The sequence below is a fragment of the Elgaria multicarinata genome, chromosome 14, assembly GCF_023053635.1.
Source record: "Elgaria multicarinata webbii isolate HBS135686 ecotype San Diego chromosome 14, rElgMul1.1.pri, whole genome shotgun sequence".
Lineage (NCBI taxonomy): Eukaryota > Metazoa > Chordata > Lepidosauria > Squamata > Anguidae > Elgaria > Elgaria multicarinata.
Window position 1 is genome coordinate 17146175 of NC_086184.1, and position 27973 is coordinate 17174147.

The 27973-nt window shown below is 45.1% G+C and overlaps 1 protein-coding gene across 1 annotated transcript; it reads left to right on the forward strand.

The window, feature by feature from the left end:
- Window positions 1-91: 91 nt before the first annotated feature.
- Window positions 92-27957, forward strand: CTCF (CCCTC-binding factor). The gene is made up of 11 exons (XM_063141288.1): window positions 92-212; window positions 16508-17297; window positions 18590-18760; window positions 19574-19707; window positions 21162-21282; window positions 21794-21943; window positions 22645-22805; window positions 22928-23110; window positions 23631-23766; window positions 25216-25383; window positions 26334-27957. The coding sequence occupies exons 2-11, from the start codon at window positions 16517-16519 to the stop codon at window positions 26513-26515; spliced, it is 2187 nt and encodes a 728-aa protein (XP_062997358.1). The 5' UTR covers window positions 92-212; window positions 16508-16516; the 3' UTR covers window positions 26516-27957.
- The last annotated feature ends 16 nt before the right edge of the window (window positions 27958-27973 follow it).

The following is a 27973-nucleotide window of genomic DNA, read 5'->3' on the forward strand; positions in this document are numbered from 1 at the left end:
GGCGGCAGCGGCTGCCGGGCTGGCGCAGGCGCACTGGTCGCGTCGGCCGCCATTTTGTGTCCGAGGCGACTGTGGAGCGATTAAACCGCGAGCTGGTGCTGGGCGCTGGCGGCGGCCGCTAGCGGCGGGGCAGCGGCAGCAGGAGCTCCGCAGGGCCCGAACGGGGCGGGGCCCGGGGCAGCAGGGGCGGCCCGGAGGCGCCTCCGGGGCAGGTAAGCGGCGCGGGGGGTTTGCAGTCGCTTTCTCCGGCCTCTAGGTGTCACGATGGGGCTCGGGCTGGGACCCGCCGCGGCGCCGCCGATGGGGAGCGGGGCTTTGTCTCCCTCTACCGTCCCCATCGCCCTGATGCCGGCCTGGTACTGCCGCCCATCGGCCTCCCAGCGCAGCGCCTCTGCCGGAACCAGGCCGGGCCTGGATAAATAGAGGCGCGGCTGCTGAGATCGGCCTTGCTCAGCTCACCGCCGCCCTCACGGCCGTCACCAGCCAGGGCCTGCCGGACTGAGCCGATTACACACACATATATATATATATATATAATTTTACTCGGCCGCCATTACGGGAACTGCCAGCCCGGGCGCTCCCAGCCGCGCCAAAACCCGTCCCCGTCCAAAACACCCCGCCCGCCCGCCCGCCCCGTTCGTGGACGAGCCATCCTGGGATCCCCTCCTTCGAGAGCCGCCCCCTCCCGCGGCCCGATCGTGCCACCTCCCGCCTCTTCTGGCTTCCTCCTCGTTCCGCCCGGCCGCCTCCGCCCCGCGTCTATTCCCGCCTGCCTCCGGTCCCGGTCCCCCCCCCCCGTCCTCTCCATACCGCGGTTCCGTCTTCCCGTGGCGGCTGACCGTGCCCGGCCTCCTTCCGCGTCCTTTCCCCGTGATGCCTGCGTGTCCGTCCCTGCCCGCCTGCTCCCGCCGGCCGCCGCCTCGCTGTGCGCGCTGCGGAGTGAGAGGCGCTGCGAACGCAAGATCGGGACTCGAGCTCCCTCTTGCAAGGCAGGCTGAGCTGCAGCGCCATGCAGCGCAGGCGAGCGCCAGGCGGGGACGCCCGAGCTCGCCTGCCTGCCTGCTCGCCCGCCCTGGAACCGGGGATGAGCTCACTCCGGGGTCTCCGTTTTCCTCTAGCCTTGGCTGGCGAAGGGCCTCCCGGAGAGTTGTGGTGGTTCCAGACTGGGGGGGGAGGGGGGGGGCTTCAGGTCCTCTCGTTCATTTCCCAAACCATGGCTTTGATCCTCTCCGATATCGGGGTACCACCCATTCTGCCCTCGTTATCCTCGTTTAGATTCTACTTTTTCTTTTCTTTTTGGCGTTTGTACCGCGGAAAGCCTTCTGAGGCTGCCAGAAAATTGGGCCACAGGACTGGGGAGGCTGTCTAGTCCTCCTCTTGCCATAAGTCCATGAAGGTTTGGGGATAGGGGGAGGGCTTTCCCAGTCCTAAAAGCGAGGGGTTTTATCACCCCGTTCACTCTGGATCTCTCTGCAGGATTGCCTTTTGACTTTTATTTTAAAGCAGCAGAGCTAAATCACAATGAGAATCTACCAGAATCCTGTTATTGATTTTTATGTCTTGCTTCTCAAGCCTTTTAATACGTTGCTTTTTGAATGTATGTGCTGTCAGTTCAGAACAGAGCACATGTCAACTACCCTTGTAGCTGCTATGGTAAAGTTGGTAGGCCTATTGGCTGTAATCCTTCGAAGTAGGCTAGGCCACCGTGAGAGATAGTGAGTTGCCCAAAGCCATCCTGTGTCATTTTGGCTGATGGGTCATAACGAAGCCCTTCCATCCATTGCATCACACCAGTGGGGACCCTTTTCCTGAAATGGGAGGAGGTGTTGAAGAGGGAAAGAAATTCCCTTTCTGTTTTTAACTAGGTGCCTCCTGTCATGGCAGCATGGCTTGCCAGAGCCATATTCATTGCCTTGGCTGTTGTGTGCTGTACAGAATGAAGCAGGCTACTTGGCAGTGGTGCAGACAGAGTTCTATCTGGAATTATAGAACCAAGTTAAGTTAATGCTAGTTGGTGCAACAGTTTGATGTAGCTGATGTTTCTTTGGTTTGTCAATTGCCACTATTGTTTTACCGCAATGATCAAAACTCTTCTTGTGTTGTTTAGAAACTGTAACAGGCTTCCCAAAATATTATTCTGTTCCTCTAACATTGTAGTGATCTTCTGAGAAGTCCTTTGAGCCTAATAGCTCAGCCATATCTAGAAACCCTTATGTTAAAAAGTACAGTTCTAAAGTATTGCCTGTTTGTGGTTAGTCAGTTTCCTTTGCCACTATGCACATATGATTCATCTCTAAATAACTGCATTAACTGTTGGTTTAGTGTAAGCTCTGTTCGTTTTCTGTTCCTGTTTTAAACTCCTTTTCCTGCATGGAAGCAAGTGGGCATCACCATCTGCAGCCTTTGGGCAAGTAGTGAACTATAGAAAATGGTGCAAGGGAACAAGTGGATTTGGAAAAGGGAGTAGATCAACCTAGCACCTCTTATATATGTCTGCTGAACTGATAAATTGTAGAGTTGGTTAACCTTGGAGACAATGGACTTAATCCAGCAAACATTATATAACTGCTGCATTGAAATGATTGGGATTTAAGTAGTTCCATTGATTTCAGTTAGGTTTAATCTTGACTAAATTTTACTAAACTGACCCCAATAACAGAGATGTTCTTTCTTTAATGGCCTGATCTTATGGGATTGTTCAAGTCTTGCCCATAGTTATACTCCAGAAAGCTTCTTGAACTCCCCTGGTATGTTGGTTAACCTAGATGCAGTCACCATAGCTTTAGGTCAGATACCCATGCAGACTCTGAATGTATTTAGTAGCAGTTTGTACTTTTGTCATAATTGTGCTGCACTCTCACTTAGCAGTATCACTAAGGACTGAATGTACCCTTGCTGCTTCTGACAGAACTTGGTGTTTCTATGAAATATTCTGATTATTGAGCCAAAAACAGCAAGTTTGAAATCTGCTTCATAAATATGGGACATAACTTTAAAGTCACATTTAATATTGTGGTTTAAAAGATTTTAATTTGTAAAATTCTTGTGTCTGAAGAAATGAATCTCTTTTTTGTGTGTACATATTTCATCTTCCCTATTGTACTGCTTCATGTAAGACACTAACTGGGTTCAAACAACACGATAACCCATGGTGGTTTAAATAGTTAATGGTTGGTTGTTTAACCCACCATGGGTTATCGTGTTGTGTGGAGGGAGATTTTTAAGCAAGGTTGGTTATTTGGCTGAAATAAACAATGCAAATAACTAACACTATTGAACTACCATTGGTTATCTTGTGGAGGGCACCGATGACTGTTTCCATGGCCACTGTTGGTTATTTTGTCAGCCACAGAGTCGCAGGGCAAGAACAGTCAAAAGAGCGGTTTCCGCTCTAATCCAGCTGGCAGGATAGATTTTCGGCAGCAATGGCTGATGGGATACTAGTGAGATGATTGTGGGGGAGGAGTAAGTCAACTCAGCTTGGACTAATAATCAACTGAATGCTGAACCTAATCCACATTATGGTTGATTATTATCATGTTGTGTGGAGAGTACCCCTAGATAAACTGTCAAGTTGATTATTACCCCACCATTGACTACTATCATGTTGTCTGAACGCAGCCTCAGCTTGCACAATCTGAGGCAGTACTGGACTCAGTTTAATTGTTCAGATGACTATCTAAGATAAGAGCCCAAGAGGAGACTCGGTAATCAATCTAATTTATTTGCAAAGCTTTAATTGCAAAATATAATGTAACTGAAAAATCTAATTAGGTTTTTAAGAGTCCATTCCCCCTTTTTAATTTTAAAACGTACTTATAGCTGTCACTGCTGAGTGTACACCCTCGTTGAGTGAAGCAATTTGGTACCAGAGTGCTGAGTTTGGACGCCTCCATTCAGTTTTTTAATTCACTGTGGTAGCATTGAGCAAGCCACTTTTGGACTAATCTGCCTCACAGGATTATTGTAAAACTGAGGTGGAGAACCCATGGCCCTCCAGATATTGTTGGACTCCAGCTCCCATCAGCCTCAGACAGTATGGCTAATGGTAAGAAATGATGGGATTTGGAGTGCAACAAATCTGGAGGGCTGCAGGTTCCCCACCCCTGTTATAAAACTAAAGCAAAATCAATGCTTTGAGTTTCGGGGGGGGGGGAATATAGGACATTTATTTACTGTACTTTTAAACCACCTGATAACCAAATTTCTGTGGACAGTTACAAGTCATTAAAAACATTTAAGCAGAAAGTAAAAACAGTGCAGTATAAAACAGCAGCAAAGAATAAAACCATTGCAGCATCATAAAAACAAATTAAAATCACCTGACAGTGGAAAGACCATACCATAGGTGCCAGGTGACCCTCTTGGAGAGCATTCTACATACAGGTGCTGCCACCGAAAAGGCCTTCTCTCTTGTAGCCACCCACATTTGCTGGGGGCACCTGGGGAAGGGCCTCAGATGATGATCTTAGTATTTGAGTAGGTAACAATGGGAGGAGACATTACTTCAGGTAACCTGGCTTCAAGCCATTTAGATCCTTAAAGGTTAAAATCAGGATACATATTTCCTTACTTCATACCCTCCTGCTGTTAAATATTCGACAAAATAAAGTCCTACAAAATGCCCTTCAGAATAAAGCAAACAGATTGTGCAATTTTTTGTACACTGATCTTACATACATTATAGATGTTGTATTTGTCCTAGCCTTAAATATAAGCTCTTTCTGGAATTGTGTGTAAAGCAGTGTTCTAGAGAGTTTAGTGTTAAGAGGCAGGAAAGAAAAATCTGGGTGTATGACTTTTGACCAAAAAACTAGTAATTATGGCTGTTTAGTCAGGCAGTCCCATGAGCATCCTATCATATTTGCATTGGATGTGAACTTTTAACAACTACTATATTCTCTATAGTAATGAAGCCAAGAGCAGAGATTAGCAATAATTTAATGTTTTAAGATAACATGAGAAGAATTTCCATATCTGTTTCCCTCGCAGTCATGTGAATTGTTTTATCAGCCATATTGCTTCCCTAATGCACATAAGTGTAATCAGTGTTGGTGAAAGCAACTTCGGCTGCAATCCTGTATCCACTTACTTTGGAGTAAGCGCCATTGAACTTAATGGGGCTTTCTTCTGAGTAGATATGTATAGATCTGTGATGTTAGGAAGATGCCTTAAGTCATGAGCCTAGTGTTGTCTATTCCAGTTGGCAGTAGGTCTTCATGGGCTCAGGCAGAGCCTCTCCCATCAATTCCCATGTGACCCTTTTAGCTTGAGATGACCGGTCTTGAACTTGAAACCTTCTGCATGCAAAAGATATGTTCTGTAACTAAGCTTTGAATTCTTAATTGGGCCTTGCTTCCACTTAAACAAGAGAATCCTGTTGAATCTCACTGGAGTGGAAGAGCTAGCCCTCTGAGTGAAATCCCTTCGGATCAAGAAGAAATCTATTCCAACGTGTTACTCCCCTAGAATTTTCTTCTTCAAAGTTGTGGCTTTGCTCACTAACAAGTGGCCTAAATAGCAGCATCTCATGTATCAGCATTAAATGCTCTTAATGCAGATTCCCTTTCTCCTGAGACTGCTGAGGGAAAGCTAGATACGTCAGTTGTGGATTTACTAAATTGGGAAGTTGTTTTGGAATAAGGGTAAATTTAGAACCTAGGACAGCTCCCCCCTCTCTTTGCTGGATGAGCTACATGAGGAGTGCTTGACACTGCAGTCGCCCTATACTGGGTCAGACCATTGTTCCACCTGGCCCAAGTATTGTCTAATCTGACCGCCTATGGCTTCCCAAGGCCTCAGGAAGATTCCAAGGGCTGAATGTGGGACCACCTCCATTTATCTATTTATTGCAAAGAATGTGCCCTATCATTGAGTTCTGGCAACTCCGAGTTGCTTTAACTTCACCTGGTTCAGAATTCCTGTGTGTGTGTGTGTGTGTGTGTGTGTGTGTGTGTGTGTATAGCTTTCCTGTAAGCAGGCTGAGGTCAAGAGAATTCTTTCTTTCCATTGGCTAGTAGAAATGGGATTGAAGCCTGATCCAAAGGAGTCAAATTTAGGAAAGGCAGAAGTTGATTCAGTTCTCCCCCACCACCCTTAACCCAGAAAATGGATTCATACAGTTGGGAAATGCTGTCTTTCTGTATATTCTGTACACTGACTGGTCCCAATGAGGTCAGTCACCTCAATACCGTGTTGACTCTGCTGTGTCAAGAAGGAACATTCACATCAAAATGTTAGCTCACTATGGCACCTGTTGTTTCGTCCTGTTCCTGGCAGCAAAAGAATGAGAGACAAATGCTGGTTTTGCCCTTGGCTACAATTGACAATCTTTTTACAAAACTCCCTTAAAAACAGAGGCCAGAGAGGACTTGGGACTGTTGGAGGCACAGCTGGGAAGGGCTTCTGCTTGAAAGCTCTTCAGCACTCTTTCACTGAAAGCAAAGAGCCACATCAGTGAAAGTTCTCTGTGTGTTTTATGGGAGAGGAATTCTCTGACAACCCATCTTAACATGAATTAATGATTTTTCCAACACTGGTCTAAAATGGGATGAGAGAATTCAATATATATGGGTGTGCAATGACTGCAAATGATGCCTTGCATATGTACCTAAGCTGTTATAAAGTTTTCATATAAGCTTGGGATGCTGGTCATTTACTGGAATAATCCAGTAAAACAAGAACACCTTTATGTAAGTGACGATATTCGCTTTCGTATTGTTGCATCATGGAGTCCTGTGATTGCAGCAGGACTCCATGATGTCCTGTGGGAGTCAGGGACATGCACACATGTCATTGAGAAACAGGGACATCGAGCCCTACCCGTCTCCAGAGAGCTGCCACTCTCTTCCCTCCCAATTAAGCCACATGACTTGCTTTTCCTTCTGTCCATGAGCTGTAACTAGTCATGACTTCTTAGATGCATTGCTTTCCAGTGGAGGCAGTTCATATATTCAACTATGCGTGAAATAAAGATACGTGAATCAGACCTAAATTGACAGAAATCTTGAGTATGTTTGCAGCATGTGATGCGAGAAAATGGATTCTTATTCAACTGAGCATCTTTAAGTTTTAGTAAGAATATCTGTGACAAGTTGGGCTCTGTTTCTGTTGGTGATCTAGGGTCACTGCCCTTATAACTGACTTAATTTAAACATGGCTGTGCACCTTTCAAAAGTTAAGCAGTCAGAAATCCAGAAGTTGGATTTGTGGGGATTGACTCTCAGGCTCTTCTCAAGCTGTCTCCATAGCAAAATTATTTTAGTTACAATCATTTCTGAAGTTGCCTTGGCAAAATCAGTGTTGCCTTTGGCTACTAATCTAGACACATCTTCCTGGGAGTAAGTCCCATTGAACTCAATGTCATATCTGAGTACTCACATATAGGATTATACTGTTTAAGTATGCATTTGTGTGATGCTAGCTTAAGGTGAAAGCCCTGCTAGATCTAAGCAGTAGTCCTTCTAATCCACCATCTTGTTTTCAGTAGTGGTCAGCTAAATTGGGAGCCCACAAGCAGGGATTGAAGACATTAATCACCTGCTACTTGCCAGTAACAACTATTATTCATAGGTATGCTGCCTCCAAATAAGAACATTGGCTATCATGGGTAATAGTTGTCCTTACTTAATTTGTTTAATTTATCTCTACATCTTATGTTAATTAATTTATTTCTACATCTTATGTTAATTAATTCTTGATGGAATGTTCATTTTATTTATTTTGGTTATTAAAATATTTCAAGCCACCCTTCATCCTTGTGGATACCAGGGTACAGTGAGCATGACCAAACAAGTCATACAAGAATAAAATGAATAATAAACAAGTTGTCTTAGAGGAGAGAGAAAATTGTGTCTGTGACCTATATACCTCAATGGTGGCAAACTATTGTGGGAAGAAAGGGATTTGCTAGAGTGAATGAATTTAAACTTTATGACATGGCAAAGTATTCTTTGCCTGTTCAAGGTATAAGTCTTCAAAGGTAGTAAGGAACAGTTTAGAGAAGTATCTCCCATTGGCACTGAACACTTCCTTTTCAAACAGACTTTTAAAGAAACCAGTTTCGCAATTTAGCTCACGCCATAGGTACAGCCTCAACTGGATTCAAGGAATGGCCTTAATGATCATCAGAATGCTTTCTCTAACAATCCCCTGATTTTGATAATACATTTTCAGGACTGGCTGATGCCTTGTGCATTTCATGATTATCAATTTATAGTGGAGCAAAACCAGATGTTGGTATTGTGAACCTTAGGGCTAGTGGCTTGATGTTATACCTGATATCCGTATAATTCTGAACTGCAGCATTAAAATGGCAAATATGTTCCAATGTAAGCAAGCATAAGGTGTTACACCTAAGGTTGGGCAAAAAATCCTAACTTCACACATATGCTGATGGGGCCTGAGCTGGCAGTGACTAACCCAAAAAAAGTTCTTGGAGCTGTAGTGGATAGCTTGATTAAGAAGTTGACCCAGTGTGCGATTGCTGTGAAAAGCCACATTCTATGTTGGGGATCATTAGGAAAAGATTTGAGAACAGATTTGTCGTTATCGTAATGATACAAATGTACAGTGGTGGCCAAAATTGTGAACACTTTTTGAAATCTTCATGTTTTGCAACTTTGCATGCTTATAAAAAAAAAGTTCTGTTTCACGAAATTCAAATGTTTATATATCAATTGAAAGACCTGATTCACCTAATTCAATAATCCTGCTTCTTTTCCTGGGTGTCCAATCAACTCTTTTCTTTGGTGCTATTGCTCTATTTATGATGTACGTACGTACACTTTTAATTTGAGAAATACTTCAAATATTCACACAATCTCCAATTGCGCTTCAGTTACAGAACCAACAGCAAAACTGACTTTCCCCAACTTGAAACATGATGTATCGCAGCTTCTGCCATGTGATTGGTCCCCAGAACAAGGACTGTGATTGGCCAGTAGGGTTTGCAATTCCAGTCCACTTCTTCACTCAATCACACCTGTTTGTTTTTATTTATTTATTTTTTATTTATTTATTTAAGGATTTTTATGCCGCCATTCAGCCAAAAAAGGCTCTCACGGCGGCTTACAAAAGTATTTCTTGACAGTCCCTGCCCACAGGCTTACAATCTAAAAGACATGACACAAAAGGAAAGGGGATTGGGAGGAAGAGGAGGAGGAGGAAAGGAAAGGAAATTCAGGCACTACAATCTTAGTTGCAAAGTTCAGCAGTGACAGTTGACAGCAGGAGGGAGGGGGCTCTCAGCTGGAGCTGGACCCAGGCACGGTGGAGAGGTGCCTGGCTGCTGCTTCCTCCCTCACTGGTGGCCTCTGCAGAGACAGTTGGTAGCAGGAGGGACAGGGCTCTCAGCTGAAGTTGGACTCAGGCACGGTGGAGAGGTACCTGGCTGCTGCTTTCCTCCCTCACTGGTGGCCTCTCCAGAGACAGTAGGTAGCAGGAGGGAGGGGGCTCTCAGCTGGAGCTGGACCCAGGCACGGTGGAGAGGTGCGTGGCTGCTGCTTCCTCCCTCACTGGTGGCCTCTGCAGCGACAGTTGCAGGAGGGGTTTTAGGCTAAAGTAAGCATAACTGCTTTTGTACTGCAAATATTTGCATTCTGGTTCTTTTGTATTGAATTCAGCATTAAATTTTCTTTCAATATAAACATTTTAATTTCGTGAAACAGGACATTTTCTATAAGCATGCAAAGTTGCAAAACATTAAAATTTCAAAAAGTGTGATCACAAAAAGTGATCACACATCAGAAGGGGCAGTCCAGAGCTGGAAAAGTGCAAAAAAGGGGGGTCAAAGTAATCAAGGGTTTGGAGCAGCTCCTCTGTGAAGAAAGGTGACAACGTTTGAGGCTTTTTAGTTTAGAAAAGAGATGACTAAGGGAGAACATGAGAAAGGTGTATCAAATTGTGCATGGTGTGCAGAAAGTCAGTAGGGTTCTCCTAATAGTAGAACTTGGGGTCATCCAATGGAGCTGAATGGTAGCAGATCTGGGATAGTTAAAAGGAAGTACTACTTCACACAGTGCATAGCTAAACCAGGGGATTCACTACCACAAAATGTGATGGCCACCAACTTGAACAGCTTTAAAAGGGGATGAGATACGTTAATGGAGGATAAGGCTATCAATGGCTGCTAGTCACGATGGTTATATATTACTTCCGGTATCAGTGGCAGAATGCCTCTCAATACCACTTGCTGAGAACATGGTCAACGGGGCTGCTTAAATTGTGCTCATGTCATGCTTGTGGCCTTCCCATAGGTATTTGGTTGGCCGCTGTGGGAACAGGATGCTGAACCAAATAGGCCTCTATCCTCTTCCAGTATTATACTGTTCTTATAATACAGTAAAGCAGCCTTCCCCAATCTCATGCCCTCCAGATTTGTTGGACTAAAACTCTCGTCATTGGCTGGAGCCAAAGTTGGAAACATCCCAGTATCTAAATGGTTTGTGTCTATGGGGGAGGGGTGGAATCAACCCATATGATGGATCATGGAGACAAATTTTTAAAAAAACAACTATCCTGCAGATGTTGAGACTTTTCCTTTCTTTTATGGTTTTAAAATAGGAAAAAAATTCAGTATGACACAATAACATCAGTTTCCCAGAGGACCTTTTCTTCTGTCGCCCCCAGATTGTAGAATGGCCTGCCGCAGGAGATTCGTGAAATTAACTCTCTGTGTGATTTTAAGGCAGCTTTGAAGACTTGCCTTTTCCGGCAGGCCTATCCAGATCAATGTAAAATCAAGAATTTTTAGGATGTATTGATTCCTATACTAATGTTGTTTCCCGCCTCGATCCAAAGGGAGAGGCGGGTAACACATAAATATATTATTATTATAACAGGTGATGGCATCTTATATTAAAGTGTTCAATAGTTGTATTAAGTGCTATGTAAAAGTTGTAAAAATAGACATACTCCAATCTAAAAACACAAAAGGTAGGATAGGGAAGGGATGGTGTAAAACAACAACAACACTAGAATAATTACTTATTTTGGAAATGAAAAGGTGTGTCTAAAAGCTATTTTGTTTTTTAATATAAATTTCCATACTACCTAAGTGACAGTGTGCGTTACTTACCTGTCAAGTGGGCTTATGGATCCCCTAAAAATGCCTTGTATTTACAGATGCTCAGATCAAATGCTGTGATGCTTTCTAAAGAACAATATCTTGTATCCTTTCCATCAATTATGCAATCCCTTCTGATGAACAAAGGGGGTGGGGGGCTGGGGGGTGAGAGGTGTGTGATTCATCTGTGGGTGGGTCCTTGGGCTGTCTTGGAACTACATCCTATGGAGATGATGTAGAGCCCCAATATTTTGCTTTTGAAGTTTCTTGTCCCTGCTTCCTGGATTTCTCGCTAGCCTCCTCTTGCATCAATCACTTAGTAATAAATGAGGCAGTGAAAACCTCCTCTTTCCCCATATGCAGACACATTAGCTGACCTGGCAAGATACAAGATGATTTATCGTGGGGAAGTTTAGGCAAGAGAGAATTCCTGGCACACATCAGTAGATGTGTCACTGTTGACAAGCAAAACCAGTCACCCACACTGCTAACCCTGTGATTGGCTTCTGGGCAGGGAGACTTAAGAGGTCTACGGATAGCTTCTCATTAAGTGCATGGACTTCATCTCACTGTTCATTGTCACATAGGAAGCGTAATACTGAGACTTCTGAAAAGTTTGCTTTTCAGAAGAGCAATGGATCAACATAGATTTCTATTTATTTGTGTGGGTGGGGCTATTATGCTTTGCTTCCAGTTAAAACGTGATGTTCTTCCTTCCTGAGCTCTTATAGATCATTCCTCTAGGGAAACCATTCATTTGTTAAGTCCCGATGTTGGTGACCTATTGAAAAGTTCTTCTGGACAGCTGCTAGAGCAAGTTTCGAGTCTTTTGGAAGCCTTGGGAAACTTTCTGGCAAGTGAGGTTAAACTGCCAGTGGGTTGGATTTTACTTGGAAATTTTTAGTTGCAATCCAGCAATGTAAATCATTTAAGTTCCATTGATTTTAATGGAAGTGTTAAGTATATGCTGTTGGTTCTCCTACTGAGATCAGTGGAGTTTAAAAATGCTTAACTTCGGCTTGACTGTGCCTTCTGTTCCTTTAACACAGGAGTGGGGGATCAGGGGCCCTCCCGGTGTTGTGCTTCAACACCCATCAGCCCCAGCCAGCTTGACCATTGTTCAGAGTTCACGAGAGTTGTACTCTTGAGTGTTGTTCGTTTTGGTTGAAAGGCAGGGTACAAGTCAAATAAATAGTCCAACAGCATCTGGATGGCCATAGGTTCCTTACCCTTGCTTTTAACCCATAATCAACCCATAGGAATAGTTCTTCAACTTCCCCAGGGTCTTTTCCCTCATCCCTCCCAATCCCCATTCCTTTTTATGTCATGTTTTTTAAACTGTCTTAAAAAAATATTTTTGTGAGCCTCCTTGAGGCCCTTGGCTAAAGGACAGGACAAAGGTGCTATAAATAAAAATAAATAAAATAAGATCAGCTAGTGAGGAACTGCTTCGAGTTCCACCTTATTTGGAAACAACACTGGCATCTCAAGAAGCGGTGTCTCCTTGTTTGAAGCCCCCGAGCAATGGAATGTCCTTTGCTTATCTCCCTCTTCAGTAACATTTTGTAAACAAGTGAAGACCATTCTGTTCCCCTCTGCCTCTAGAAATTAGCCCCCTTTGTTCTCTAGTCTTGCTTGTTTTGCTGATACTTTTATGTTGATCTCAGTAGTTCCAGATTTCTATTTCTTCGATATTGGTCTTTTAATTAGTTCGTATATAACAGTTTGTTCTTATGTATTGGCTCTTGAATAACATTTGTACACCCCTTCTGGAGCATAATGGTGGAAAGTGGTATATAAATTCCGTAAATAAATAAGCCTGTACTGAACCTTGCGTCTGGCTTTTGACCTTATTTACATTCTTCCCCACCCTGTCTGTTGCTGATGGTCTTGGCAAATTACCGATATTGAAATGCATTTTAAAACGCAGGATATGCATGCCTGCACAATATGCATACATGAAAGAAAGTTCTTTTTGAAATCAGTGGGACTCCTGACATTTTGGGTGCTGATGTAAAATGTCCAATTCTTAGTCACGCTGTCAGTCAAATCAGTGTGTTTTAGGGTTTGTGCAAAGTGGTATATAATAATGCTGAATCACTTGGGCTCTAAAAGCGTAGATGATGTCGGAAGAAATGTGAGATGGATGCATGATACTATTTTGTGCAAGAGGAGCGTCTTCCAAAGGCGTTAGGTACATTAGCAAAGACAAAGCAGGTGATTACATTCCTTACCCAGGATGGGGAGAAACACTCAGGAAGGTTGGCCCTCCAGATGTCGTTGAACTCCTGACTCCCATTATCCTTGAGCATTGGCCATGCTGGCTGTACCTGATGGGAATTGGAGTCCAACAATATCTGGAGGCGCCTAGGCTCCCCACTCCTGTCTTAAACCTTGTCTACTAAATGCACGTAGATGCCGGTCACTGCCTTTGCCAGCCAACCGCACTGCTATTACTTTCAAAGTGCAGAGGTGCCAGGGCCTAACCATAGCCTGTAAAGGAGAGAAGCGTCTCACGTGTGAGCCTGTCTTCAGCCTCCTCTAATTTATTTATTTGTGTCCTGACCCGTCCTGAGGGCCTGGAGTGAGTTTACAAACATGCTCAAAGCAAAACAGAACTGAACGAGGCAGTTGAAATAAACCCATCGTTCCCCAAAGCCAGCGACCAAACAGCAGTCTGAAATAAGTCTTCCATTCCCTTTTTATGAATGTAGCTGTTAACTTTCCCTGGGTGGGGGCTGGTTTGTTTTTAGTGCCACGCTATGGTTTTTGATTTCAAACGCTTATGTATTGTTAACTGTGCCGGCAAGGCAGAACATTCAAGAACCAGCAGGAGAGCACCAAAATCAGACTGCATGCAAAAAGAGAAGGGCTGGTGAAGAAAATCTTTAAGATACCCAGCGCGCATTTCAGAACGAAGAGCTTATTCAGGGGCAGTCTTCTCAACCGGTTTGCCTCTGTCATTTCCTCTTCTCTGTAGCTGTGAATGGCATATTGGGTGTTTATATTTATACAGAGAACATGTGTTTTGCTCTCTCTCTCTGTCCTTTTATCACCTCTGAGCAAATGTCTGGGAATGGAATGGGATAATTGTTGGCTTCTGTGCCGATTCTCTATTTTTCACGAGAGAGAGAGAGAGAGAGAGAGAGAGAGAGAGGGGGGGGGGGGAGGGAGGGAGGGAGCTGTTTGAAGTCCGGTAGGGAGGCGCTGCTCCGAAGCCATGGAGTGTCACGTTAGTGCCCCCTGGTGGCTGGATCCTCTCACTGCAAGCAGCACCCAATGAATGCTCTTTGGTATGTTTCGCCTCGCCAGGGCGAGTGATAAAGTAAGGCGCTGCCTACCACTACTTGTCTTCCCCTGCAATGTGTAGAGGAAAAAGATAGTATAGGATCTACTGGTAGATCTCTAGGTAATTCTCTCTAGATCATCGAGGGTTTCTGACTCCCAATTATTTAACATTCACACCAACAAAGCTGAAGACCTAGCCATACTTATTTGTCTGATCCACCGACAAGTTAGTTGTATGTCTTTGTGCCTCCATGGTCCCCAGGTGTAAAATGGGATTTTGTGCTCAAGACTTCTGACACATCTTGATCTTCCTTAAAACTGCAAGTAAAAGCAACCTTCTGGCTTTGTACTTCTTCTTCTTCTCACTCTCGTTGTTCCTCCATTGTTAAATATTGACTTGGTTATTTTTTTACTTTGTGTAGCTCCACTGGACAGTGGTCGAGTTTTGTGTGAGAATCCCTGATCTGTAGTAACTGAGATGTAGGTTTGTACTTGTATATGGAGATTCAGCGCATGGCTCCCTGTGCGCAGTAGGACATTGGCTCTGCCCCCTAAGATCCACCAATCTGCTACTCTTTTGCACCTGGCTCTGCTTGGTAGACCTTAGAGACCTGTAAGAAACCTTCAGGCTTTGTTCTATAGAGTCCTGTGTTTCTGGGCTGGTTGTTGGCTGTAGAAGTCAATGAATGTAGTTCTAAAACTTGCATGTGAAGGAAACTGTTGGTTACCCCGGCATTGTCACCACATGTGAAGGAACCACATGTACGTTACCCCACATATGTTTCTGTTTTAAAGAAAGAGAAAGTTGAGACTTAAGTAAATGGAACTCATGGCCACCATATTTAATAACATTCCCAAATAGGCCTCACTCTTAGGAAATGCTGCTTCAACTATTAAGAGCCTCCAGCTCTTCCTGTTTCCTCTGGCTTCTAGAACGATTCAAACGTTTTAGGAACTACTTCCTGAAGTTCCCTCTGGTCAAAACATAGAATAGGGAGCTAAAATGTATTATATGTAGCTTGCATTGGTCATAAAATTATCATGTTTGATATGCTAAATTTTAAAAAAAGTTTATTCCAACAATAGCTACAAATTTACTGTGTTTACTTTTAAATGTTTTTCAATTAGCGATTTTTTTTTAAAAAAGCCAAGTTGTACACAATCTGTTTTTTGTTCCTAATGTAAGAAAGTGCCTCTACATCTGTAAAGAGCATTTAAAATAGTACTGCACGTTTTTCAGTTTTCCCCCCAAATTCTGTTTTGTTTTTCACAGTCCCCTCCTCCGTCCTCCCAATGGGCATCTGTACGTGCTTCTCAGCTGAGCAGTGGGAAAACAGCTGAGAAGTAGGAAAAGGGGAGGCAGGGTCCTCCTTCCCATGCTCTACAGCAGTTGTGTTGGGTTTTTTTGTTGTTTTTTTAGCAAGCCTCATCTTCCCTACGAGCTCTTCCCTTCACTGCACATGCTCCTCAGCTGATCACTAAAAAACACCGAGGAGTGCCTGAGACTTGCACATTAAAAAAACGTGTGTGGGGGGGAGTTAACAGGAACCGTTTTATCATTGTTCCAGTCTCAGTGGCCCCACATCAGCCTCCTGGACTGCACTTTGCAGCCCTCCCAAGGGTTTTCAGGAAGCACAGGGATCCTGGGGGGCGGGGGGCGCTGCCTGTTGAGCACCTGAAACTGGTGAAGATTTCTTCACACACACACACCCCAAGTGAAAAGGGACTTCTTAAATTGTTTTTTTAAAGAATTGAACCGTTTTCAGGCGCGCCACAAGCAATGTCCCAGTCTGCCCGTGTCCCCTGCAAGCCCTTTAGAGAACGTGAAAGACCAGGGAGCCCGGAAAAGGGGTATGCACACATACACGCCACCGGCCCCGCTCAGTTTTGCTTTCAGCCCTGCCCGCGTCAGGAAGCCCCCGTCCCCGCAGTTGCCTCCATGGCAGCCATTATATGAGTAGCCACATCCTCTGTGGGAGCCATTTTGTGGCAATGCCCACACTAGTTCTTCAAATTCCCAACTGTGCCCGCAGGTCCAAAAATGTTGGGGACCCCTGGCCTAAGAAATGAGAATCTGCCCCATTGGTTCTTCTAAGCCGCCCAAGACGACTGCCTAAGCAGAGCCTTTGTGTCTCTTTTTTGTTTCCCCGTCAGGAAGGTGACATGGAAGGAGAAACAGTTGACGCCATTGGTGAAGAGACTGAAACTTTCATTAAAGGCAAAGAAAGGAAGACCTATCAAAGACGCCGAGAAGGTGGGCAGGAGGAGGATGCTTGCCCGATGCCACCCAACCAGGCAGATGGGGCTGAAGTGGTACAGGATGTCAGTGCTGACGTCCAGATGGTCATGATGGAGCAGCTAGATCCAACGCTGCTCCAGATGAAGACGGAGGTCATGGAGGGCACCGTGCAACAGGAAACCGAGGCTACTGTGGATGACACGCAGATAATAACCCTGCAGGTTGTAAACATGGAAGAGCAACCTATAAACCTTGGTGAACTCCAGCTTGTCCAGGTGCCCGTCCCGGTGTCTGTACCTGTTGCTACCACTTCCGTGGAAGAACTTCAGGGGGCCTACGAAAATGAGGTCTCCAAAGGAGGCCTCCAGGAGGGGGAGCCCATGATCTGCCACACCCTCCCTCTGCCAGAAGGCTTCCAGGTGGTGAAAGTTGGGGCGAATGGCGAGGTGGAGACGCTGGAGCAAGGTGAACTTCAGCCCCAAGAGGACCCTAATTGGCAGAAGGACCCCGACTATCAGCCCCCAGCCAAAAAGACAAAGAAAACCAAAAAGAGCAAACTACGTTACACTGAGGAGGGGAAGGATGTGGACGTGTCTGTATATGATTTTGAAGAAGAGCAGCAGGAGGGCCTGCTGTCTGAGGTCAATGCGGAGAAGGTGGTGGGCAACATGAAGCCCCCTAAGCCAACAAAAATTAAAAAGAAAGGTACGTGGAGTAGGAGATTTGGGGAGGGGGGGACCTTCCAAGCCCTGTGCGGGGTATGAAGGGCTTCTCAGCTAGGCTGTCTACCTAGAGCAATGAGTGACTTGGAAAACAGCAACTTGACGCTTTCAGATGCTTTGATTGTGGCCCACTGAGGCTAGGAAAGGGTTTTTTCATCCGCTTTTCTGAAGACTCCGGGTTGCCATGCACGAAGAGTCAGGGACTGGCCGGGAGAGGGGGTGTTTCATAACACAAAAACCAAGTGGCACATTTGGGGACCAGGAAGCCATTTTCCTTGAGGTCAGACTGGCTTCACTAGCCAGGCTGGGAGAGTTGCCTTCCATTCTACTGTATGGCTAAGCTAATTGATTTCACCCACTTTTATTTATTTATTTATTTAGAGTATTTTTATCCCACACCTCAGCCAAAAGGTTCTCGGAGCGGCTTACAATGTATCAATAAAGAAGACAGTCCCTACTGTCAGGCTTACATTCTAAAAAAGACATGACACACAAGGAAAAGTGGATGGGGAGGGAAGAGGGAGAAAATAAAAAGAAATTAAGGAGACTGTTTAGGCTGGTGGGAAGGCCCTGCTCCGTCCTCTCATCTCCAAATGGAGGGGCAAACCAACAGCTCCTTCTTCCCCACAAGGTGAAGATGTTAGCCCTGTGGCGGGGTGGGGGGGTGTCCAACTGAAGCAGGCTCTGATGGTCCCTGCCTGCTCCAGTCTCCCTCGCGTCTTCTTCCCCACAGGGTGAAGATGGCGGTTAGCCCTGGGGGGGCGGGGATCCAACTGAAGCAGGCTCTGAAGCCAGCTTCCAGCTGGACCTCAGAAAAAACTTCCTGACTGTTAGAGCAGTACGACAATGGAATCAGTTGCCTGGTGAGGTTGTGGCCTCTCCCACACTAGAGGCCTTCAAGAGGCAGCTGGACAACCATCTGTCAGGGATGCTTTAGGGTGGATTCCTGCATTGAGCAGGGGGTTGGGCTCAATGGCTTGTAGGCCCCTTCCAACTCTGCTATTCTATGATTCTATGATGGTCCCTGCCTGCTCCAGCCTCCCTCGCATCTCACTTGCATTTGTTTTATTAACACTATCCCTTGGCTCGCTCTGATGTGGCCCGCCTTGCGCCCTTTGGTTAGATGCAGTGGAAGGGTTGAATTACCTCAGGAGGATCCCGCCTCAGAGTGGTGGCTTTGGGCTGGATTGCCTCTGTGATTCCCCTGGCCGTATACTTGCCTGTATCCAAGGGCTGCCATTTTAAGACTGCTAAAAAGCCTTGTTTTATGGACAGGAGTGAAGAAGACATTCCAGTGTGAACTGTGCAGTTATACTTGCCCACGCCGTTCAAACCTGGACCGTCACATGAAAAGCCACACGGATGAGAGGCCGCACAAGTGCCACCTTTGTGGCAGAGCCTTCCGGACAGTCACGCTGCTGAGAAATCACCTCAACACTCACACAGGTACGGTGTAGGGTAATGCTGTCAACCTGGAAGTGCCCATTTCCTGCCAGGTGCCCCTGTTTGAGGGAGCCATGCTTTCAAGCTCACCCACCTTTGTGCTAATAATGATCTACCACCAGTCCCACATTCTAATATGAGGTGTCTGTATCTGAGTAACAGAACTGGATAAGTCTATATATAAGTATGATAAATAAAGTATGATAAATAAAATAAATAAAATAAAAATATATGTATTTGCAAAAAACGAAGACGAATGGTGGTTGTTTTTGTTTTGTTTTTGCTAAATCTTAAATTTTCTTTTTTTTCCCCAGTTGAGGCTCATAGAGGTTGGGGAGGATTTGACTCTAAGGGGAGAAACTCCATTTCTAAATGTATATTTGGGTTATTGTTTTTAAGGGTTTGCTGTCTTTTTTTGTAAACCACGCAGAGAGCTTGGGCATAATAAAAACGCTTCACCTCAAAGAAGCAAAGCTTCTCCATTCCTTGTCTGTGAGTCAGTCACATTCCTTATCAAATAATGGGGTGGCCTCTTCTCTCTCCTTTTTTACAGTAAGTAGGGTATAGAAAACAGTTTCTCTCAATGGCATGTACCATGCTTGGCTTTTTCAAGCATTAAGGGCCTTAGACTTCTAACATCTGTACTTTGTTTGTGGGTTGTTTGTTTTTTGCATGAATCAGCTTTTTAAATAAAGATTTTGTTACCCATTTCTTTCCCCCCTCTCACGTTAAGAAGGTAAGCGCAAGAACCCAACAAACAAAGCCGCTGCCTGTTCAGACAGTGTCTCAATTTTCTTTCTCTCTGGGATTCCTCAGGTACTCGTCCCCACAAGTGTCCTGACTGTGACATGGCCTTTGTGACGAGTGGCGAGTTAGTGCGGCATCGCCGCTATAAACACACCCACGAGAAGCCATTCAAGTGTTCCATGTGTGACTACGCCAGCGTGGAGGTGTGTTTGAATCTACTTTACCCACAGCAGTGTTCTTAGTCATGCCAGCCTGTTTTCCTGTTAGATCCTCTGGGTTTTTTTTTTTTTAAAAAAAGACTACATAGTTAGCAACGCGTGTTTCGTGTTATTTGTTTCTGGGTTCCATGTGCTCAGTGTGCCCAAATCCGCTTACTGCTGCAAGCGCCAGGCTCTTCTGCAGTCCTTTGGATGTCTTGTGGGTGGCAGAAAGATATTTATTATGCAGTAGATGGGCTTCATGGGCGACTCTTACAGTGATCCTGCCCAGATGACACGCTAAGCCACGGTGGTTAAGTATTTTGAGCTAAACATGGCTTAGCGTGTCGCATGAACCATTCCTAACTATGGTGGCTACATAACTACGGTTTAAACGTGCACACTAACCATTTGCTGCAACAGGGCTAGCGGCCTAGCCATGACTTAGTGTGTTGTCTGAACAGGTCTAGTGCCAAAACCAATTTGCATGCTCTGTTCCCCATCTCATGCTGCCCACCTGAAGCTTGAGGAGAAGAGTTCATCTTCCGCTAATACCCCCGCCCACTCTTCTGTCTTCACATCCACTTTTTTTTAAAAAAAGAATCTCCTTAGAAGCAGCTGGCAGCCATCTCTCCTCATCCCTTGTTGCAGGAGCTTAGGTAAACCATCTTGCAAAGAGGAACTTTTCACAACGGAATTGCTGTGTTGAGCGGAAAGAATTGGGCGGGGAGGAAGAGGGCCCCAAGGTGATCACGTTATTGTAGCATCTGACTCTTCTCAATGGCCTTCTAGAGCAGAATTATTGGGTTCTCAATATGCACATCTGGAAGAGGAGAAATGTTTCTTTGGACCTATAGCTATGGCCAACATCCAAAGTATTCAGCTAGTTCTAGGTGTTCAGTATGCCTTTGGACTTCAGTCTCTCAAACGCGGGAAGGAATTTCCAAAACCAGAAGTTTTTAACCTTCATATTTAATTCGGGAACATATTTACAATGCATGGCAGCAGATTGTTTGTGCAATGAATATTCTCAGGGAATCTCCTTCCCTTTTTTTTTAGCCTTTCTTTTATGTAGTGGTCACATAGATTTTATGTAGCTTGTCTCTTGGCATTACATTTTTAAGACGTGCCTCGTCTAAACAAAATCCACTCAACCATTGTTTAATATAGGAAGGGATACCACTTTGAATGTCCAAAAGCAACTACTAGCTTTGGCACAGGAAATCTGTTTTCCAAAAATGCCATTGAGCGGGCACAAAAGCAGCTCTTTGGATCCCAGAAAGTATTTTCAGCCCCCTCGGCCATTCTGCCTTCTTTCTGTCCCATCTTAAAGTTCATTCAATTCAAGGGTAAAAAGAATAACTTGGATTCTTGTGCGGGAAGGCAATGAGTATAAATTCACTGCAGCCCTGTCTTGATCATCATGTCTCTAATCCTGTCTTGATGTTCTTGGGGTCCAGGTCAGCAAGTTGAAACGCCACATTCGCTCTCATACTGGGGAGCGTCCATTCCAGTGCAGCTTGTGCAGCTATGCCAGCAGAGACACTTACAAACTGAAGAGGCACATGAGGACCCACTCTGGTACGGATTGCGCTCTGGCAGAGGCGGGGGAGAGGCCAGCACGTGCTGGGAGTTCTGTGCGGATTGTCTTGGAAGGAGCTGTGGCGGGGCTGGGGGTCCATCTGAACCTTTCAGTGGTTTTGCTTAAGGGTTGCCATGGCAATTGTAGCTGCTTGGATCAGTATTAGGAAAAGTGGAGGTGGCTTACAGAACCCTTGCTAGCCCTTTCTCAAACGTATGAAGTGTGCCGTAACATTTAGCCAAACACCAGAAACGGACATTTCCTTCAGGGGATGGGAATTTTGTATTTCAGAGAGAGGAAGGGAGGCATATTGGGATTCGACCAAACAGAATCATAGTGCTTGTATCTGATGTACAACAATTTGGAAATATTGCTCCCCTCCCTGCGTTTCTTTATCCCTTCAATTGCTTTGACTAGGAGGGAGTCTCTCCAAGTTCTTCCCCACCCCGGTTCCTCTTCCAACACCTGCGACCCTCTTGGGCTAACTGTTCCTCTCCCTTCTTCCAACAGGTGAGAAGCCCTATGAGTGTTACATTTGCCACGCTCGCTTTACCCAGAGTGGGACGATGAAGATGCACATCCTGCAGAAGCACACGGAGAATGTGGCCAAGTTTCACTGCCCTCACTGTGACACAGTTATTGCACGGAAGAGTGACTTGGGTGAGTGCCACGTGGCTTGAGGTCGTGCTTCTAAACTAATATTAAAGAGGTGGGAAATCACATTTCTCGGAAGAAGATCTCAAACTCAGAAAGTTAATTGATGCATCAGGTCGCATTATTTTGATGGCCCAGAGAACCAAGAGGGAGGAATAGAACACAGTCCTGCTGCAAAGCTAAGCAGGTCTGTCATAAGAACATAAGAATTGCCTTCTGGATCAGACCAAGGGTCCATCTAGTCCAGCACTCTGCTCACACAGCGGCCAACCAGTTGTGCCTGCAAGCTGCCTGGGTGTTAGACCTTCTGGGAACCACATATAAGCTGCATTGGGCTCCTTGGAGACAAAGCAAAGCGTAAATGCAGTTATTTGATTGCCTTTGTGGGTTTTGTCTTCTTTCCCAACTAATCACAAGGCTCACAAGTTCGCTCATTAAAGAGGAAGCTTAACATAAGAGATGCATATCAAATGCCACATTAGTTACTACAATCTGTACAGTCGGATCTGCTGATATTTTTAAATCACGTCCTGTCCTGAAGAAGGCTCAGGGCCAAATAGCAGTGCCAAACAGAAAATCAAATGCAGACGATTTAGGGTCTGAGATATTGGGAACTAAAATGTTTGCATCATAGAGCAGGAATTTGGTGGCCCAGCTGAACATTAATATAATTCCCAGGGAATTCTGTGGCTTCCTTCTCTTTGCAGGAGTCCATTTGCGGAAGCAGCATTCCTACATTGAGCAGGGCAAGAAGTGTCGTTACTGTGACGCTGTATTCCACGAGCGATATGCACTCATCCAGCATCAGAAGTCTCACAAGAATGAGAAGCGCTTCAAGTGCGACCAGTGTGACTATGCGTGTCGGCAGGTTAGGATGTGGGGTGAAACGTTTTGCTTTTGAAAAGCGATCGGATGCTAGATCCCAGGTGCTCCCTCCCTTTCCACTTACTACTTGCTTTTTCTTTTGTTTTTGGTCTTGGCTCCTTCTAGGAAAGGCACATGATCATGCACAAGCGAACCCACACTGGAGAAAAGCCTTACGCCTGTAGCCATTGTGATAAAACCTTCCGCCAGAAGCAGTTGCTCGACATGCACTTCAAGCGCTACCATGATCCAAACTTTGTCCCGGCTGCCTTTGTCTGCTCCAAGTGTGGCAAAACATTCACACGTCGTGTAAGTTATCACAACAGAGTTGGGGACAAAGGTGTTGCGTGGACATGCTGATGCCTCCGAGAAGGCGTTGAGCACTGCTTCGCACCAGTGGATCTCCAGCTTCCCTGTGTGTGATGTCGCTAACGCTAGGCCAGCTGGAACAGAGATTTTCTGCTAAGAGCCTTTAGAAACAGATTGCGAGACTTAAATAATACTGCCGCCTCTTCTTCTGTCTTGCTGGAACTTTTCAGTGTCAGTGTCCAGAAATTGTTTTGGAAGTCAGGAAATGGAACCCAAGCCTTCCATATCACATCATGTTCTCCACACCTTTGGGCAGGTTGCTCAGGAAAGGGTACCAATTACACTTTGCGCATTGCCTTCTGTAATCCCCAGCATTGCGGCTCAGGGTGTAATTTTGCAAATAATGCCATTGTTTTTGTTTGGGGATGAAACCTGTACTTCTGGAATCACTTTACACATGCCAAAGCCTCTCATTGGATATTGCGAACATCTTAGCACTTGCCTGCATTTCTCTTTTCAGAACACCATGGCCAGACATGCGGATAACTGCACAGGCCCTGACGGAGTAGAAGGAGAGAATGGCAGCGAGCCCAAGAAGGGAAAGCGTGGCCGGAAGAGAAAGATGCGCTCCAAGAAGGAGGACTCCTCTGACAGCGGTAAGCGCTATAAGCTATCTCCAAAACAGCCGAGAAACTAACCTTATTTATGGACCCCAAGTCACTGCATGTGCGCTCTCTCTCTTGCACACTACGCAGTACACCTACCCAGCCTTGCAGTTATTGTGTATTAAAGAGGAAAGTTATGGCTGGAGTGGTGATTGGGTTTGTCTCCTTTGGGTGCTTGACCTGTTTTTTACCTACAGCCTATAAGTAGGGCACTGATGTTACACTCAGAAGCCCCAACCCAGATGCGAGTGTGTACATATTTGTACATTAGCTCATCATGGGGGCTGGACTCTACCCCAGTGGATGGGAATGGTAAGGTCATGGACAGAAAACACTAGGAATTTGCGGGTACCAGAGTACATTGCGTGGGTTTGGAAGCAGAGAGGGGATGAAGTCTAGCAGCTCTGCATCCCACACATGTTGGCAGTTTGCATGGTTTGTTTAACCTGTTGGGAATGAGTGGGAGAGAGCAGGCTTTTAATCAGCAACTTATGATCGGCTTGTTCATAGATTGCTGAGCATGACGTGCGAACCCAGACCACTGGGTTATATAGTGGCTAAACAACCCAGCCAATAACCCAACAACAAACACTTGCTCTCTCCCACAACCAACCATGGAAATTCCTTAGCAAGTGTGTGTGTGAGTGATACATGTACCTTTATCCTGCCTTTCCGCTATAGTGCATTCAAGATGGCTGATGTCATTCAATCAAAAGCAATAGCGAAACAAAATAAATTTAATAACTAAAGCTGTATAAAATGTTTCTTGGCGCCACCCCATACATGCATGCACACGTATGTAAGTGTAGTAACACACTCAGTTTATTTATTTTATTTATTTATTTATTTATTTAAGGATTTTTATGCCGCCATTCAGCCAAAAAAGGCTCTCACGGCGGCTTACAAAAGTATTTCTTGACAGTCCCTGCCCACAGGCTTACAATCTAAAAGACATGACACAAAAGGAAAGGGGATTGGGAGGGAGGAGGAGGAGGGGGGAAAGGAAAGCAAATTCAGGCACTACAATCTTAGTTGTGAAGTTCAGCAGTTACAGTTGACAGCAGGAGGGAGGGGGCTCTCAGCTGGAGCTGGACCCAGGCACGGTGGAGAGGTGCCTGGCTGCTGCTTCCTCCCTCGCTGGTGGCCCCTCCAGAGACAGTAGGTAGCAGGAGGGAGGGGGCTCTCAGCTGGAGCTGGACCCAGGCACGGTGGAGAGGTGCCTGGCTGCTGCTTCCTCCTTCACTGGTGGCCTCTCCAGAGACAATTGGTAGCAGTTGGTAGTTGGTATTTCTTTTGCTACCCAGGCACCTTCAAAAGTTCTGGGTTTTATTCCTGCTTAAAACTTGAAACAGCAATCCTGCCTTAAGGGAAGCAAATTCAGGCTATTCCCATTTTGTTTTCGTCATATTCTTTTTTTTATTATTATTTTAAATATTGAAGAGGAAAATGCAGAGCCAGAGTTGGATGATAATGAGGAGGAAGAGGAGGAGACGGCGGTTGAAATAGAGGCTGAACCGGAAGTGGAACCTGTTGCTCCAACCCCGCCACCAGCTAAGAAGCGAAGAGGGAGGCCGCCGGGCAAAGCCAATCAACCAAAACAGCCCCAGCGTAAGTCCTGGGTTGGGGGGGCAAAAGAAGATGCTGTATGCTTTATTCAGGCTCCAGGTTTTTGCAAGGTAATCTCAAAAGGGGGGGCTCATGTGCTCCCCCCGCTCCTTTGCAGCTCCCAGGAGAAGCTTTTGCCACCGTTTTGACATCCAATCCTAGACAAAGTGCCGTTAATCTTAACTATGGTTGGTGGAAACAAACCGACTTCAAACTATAGTTTACAAATTCGACTTATTTTCACTAACCATGTACACTGACGGTGCCATATAAATAAATAATAATAAAATAATAATTAAGATTAACCACAATTTGGGTATGGATGCAATGGTAAACGGTTAAGTATGATTAATCTAAAACAGAGCAGAGGTGTCTGTTCTTGTGGCCATGCCAGGGGGGAGGAGGCCAAGGCTCGTGTTGACGTGCAAACTGAGCCACTGAGTTAGGTGAACCATTGGCCTGGCTCAGTTTAAGGCAGCTTCCTACGGTGATTGTGAATTTAACCTGAGGCATGCAGCCTTAAAAAAAGAATCTCTTCCTATCTCCAACTTAAACAAGTGTGAGTAATACGTGTCAGGATAGATTCCTTGTGATGGCATTCCACGGCTGAGGCTCAGCTGCACGTGCATGCCCTGTCTGACACACAATTTCCCCTTCCCCGGAGCCACGCAATACATACCCATTTGAAGCACCATGGACCAGAAATCCGTTTGGCCAGAACTCCTGGTAGTCGTTAAAATTTAGGGCGGCTTTTTCTTGGTACTGCTGTACAGTTGTCAGTCAGTCCGATTCCCCCAACAGGTTCCACACAACCACAACATCCCATCATGTATGTATTTATTTATTTATTTTACGCAGCCTTAGGTGTGGCTTTGTGAAACGCATTGCAGCATTCAGAAATCGTATCTCTAGAAAGAGTCTGACTCCCTCCCCCCCCCCTTCTCATTCACTAGCAACAGCAATCATTCAGGTGGAAGACCAGAACACTGGTGCAATTGAAAACATTATAGTGGAAGTCAAGAAGGAGCCAGAACCAGAGACTGTAGGAACTACAGCAGGAACTCAGCCGGCCGCAGTGGAAGCACCCAATGGAGACCTCACCCCAGAGATGATTCTCAGCATGATGGACCGGTGATGGAGGAAGGGTTGTGCTCTGACTGAACTGGCCTGGCCTCTTTTGAAGTGGCTCAATCCCTTTTATTTTTATTTTTATTTTCCTTTTTACCTTATTTTTGGCTTTGGGAAATGCATCATTTTTAGACCATTTTACCAAACAACCTGGGAAACAAAACTCCAAATGATGTTAGAAAGTGATTTGCCTAGAACTCTCTCTCTCTCTCTCTCTCTCTCTTTCTCTGTTTAATGTTAGCCTAACCGGATCATGGAACGTGGGGGTGGTGACTTTGAGCCTCCGCGGGGGGTCTCCTGCAAGTCGCTCAATCCAGCTAGCTCTGAATTGCATTGTAGTGACAGGCCACGGACAGCCTTCACACGTTACAGTGGGGTGGAGGGCGGGGAACGGAAGCCCGGATTCAAGTCCACGCAAACTGCTCTGGATCTGCTTGTGCGTTCCTTGAAGCCCTCTGGCCTCATTTTGCTCTATAGAGGTTTTTAATTGTAAATGCAGACTCAGGAGGGTTGTAAAACTTTTATTGCATTTTTTGGTTTTGCTTTCTTCCCCACCCCTGCCCTGCCCATCCACTGACTGGCTCCGCGTCAGCACTTGTAGATTCAGCATGCTTCAGCTGCGTCTTTGCTCCCAAGTGCTTTGCTTTCTGCGGGGCACCTCTGTAATGATCAAGCTTGTAAATAACTTTTTTTACATTTTAATCTTTTTCCATTTAATTAAGAGGGGTGGGTGGGAAATGAAGTTTAAAAAGAAAACCCTGTCGTTTTAAACTATTGCAAAATAAAGGAATTATGCAGGAATTGGTACCGAATGAAATAATGGAACCTCCTTATCACGTTTGTGAAGAGTTTTAAGATGGTAGAAATCTACACACACGCCCCGCTCGGTTTCTGAGTACATAAACTTGGTCACGAAACGTGTCGCTTAAAACTCCCTTTTTTTGAGTTTCGAGTTTTCACAACTCCATTTTCTTTGCTCTTCCCCCCCCCCTTTTTTTTTTGGTGTTTATGAATTCTGTGTTGAAAGCCGAGGTGTTAATTTGTAATAGGGCTTCCCAGCCCTCGAAACCTAGGGCAGGAAATTTTACTAGGTCAGTAATTATAAGATTTGGGGTCTTGAATTAAAAACGAAACAAAAAGGTAATGTGAAAAACAAAATGATGCCTGTATATGAACCACCACATGTTAAAAACACGTAAGCTTTTTATAGAGCCTCAGTCTTGCTGGTTTCAAAAGAACTTTCTTCTATGTATCGCTTTTAAGAGAGCTATCAGGTTAGCTATCCGATTCTAGGTTGATGCATTTTTGTACTTAGCTGTACTGTGTGATATTTTTCATTATTTTAGGAAACCAACATGAGATAAAAATGTTATAAAATACATAATGGGGTTTGGAGTCTGGGAAGGAGAATATACTGCTGTACAGCTAATAAATAATGATTATCCTGTGTGTGTGTGTGTGCTTT

Coding starts and splice junctions, on each gene's coding strand:
- CTCF (XM_063141288.1), top strand. CDS start 16,517: ATGGAAGGAGAAACAGTTGACGCCATTGGTGAAGAGACTGAAACTTTC. Junction 23,767..25,215: donor GGAGGACTCCTCTGACAGCG/GTAAGCGCTATA, acceptor TAAATATTGAAG/AGGAAAATGCAGAGCCAGAG. Junction 25,384..26,333: donor TCAACCAAAACAGCCCCAGC/GTAAGTCCTGGG, acceptor CTCATTCACTAG/CAACAGCAATCATTCAGGTG.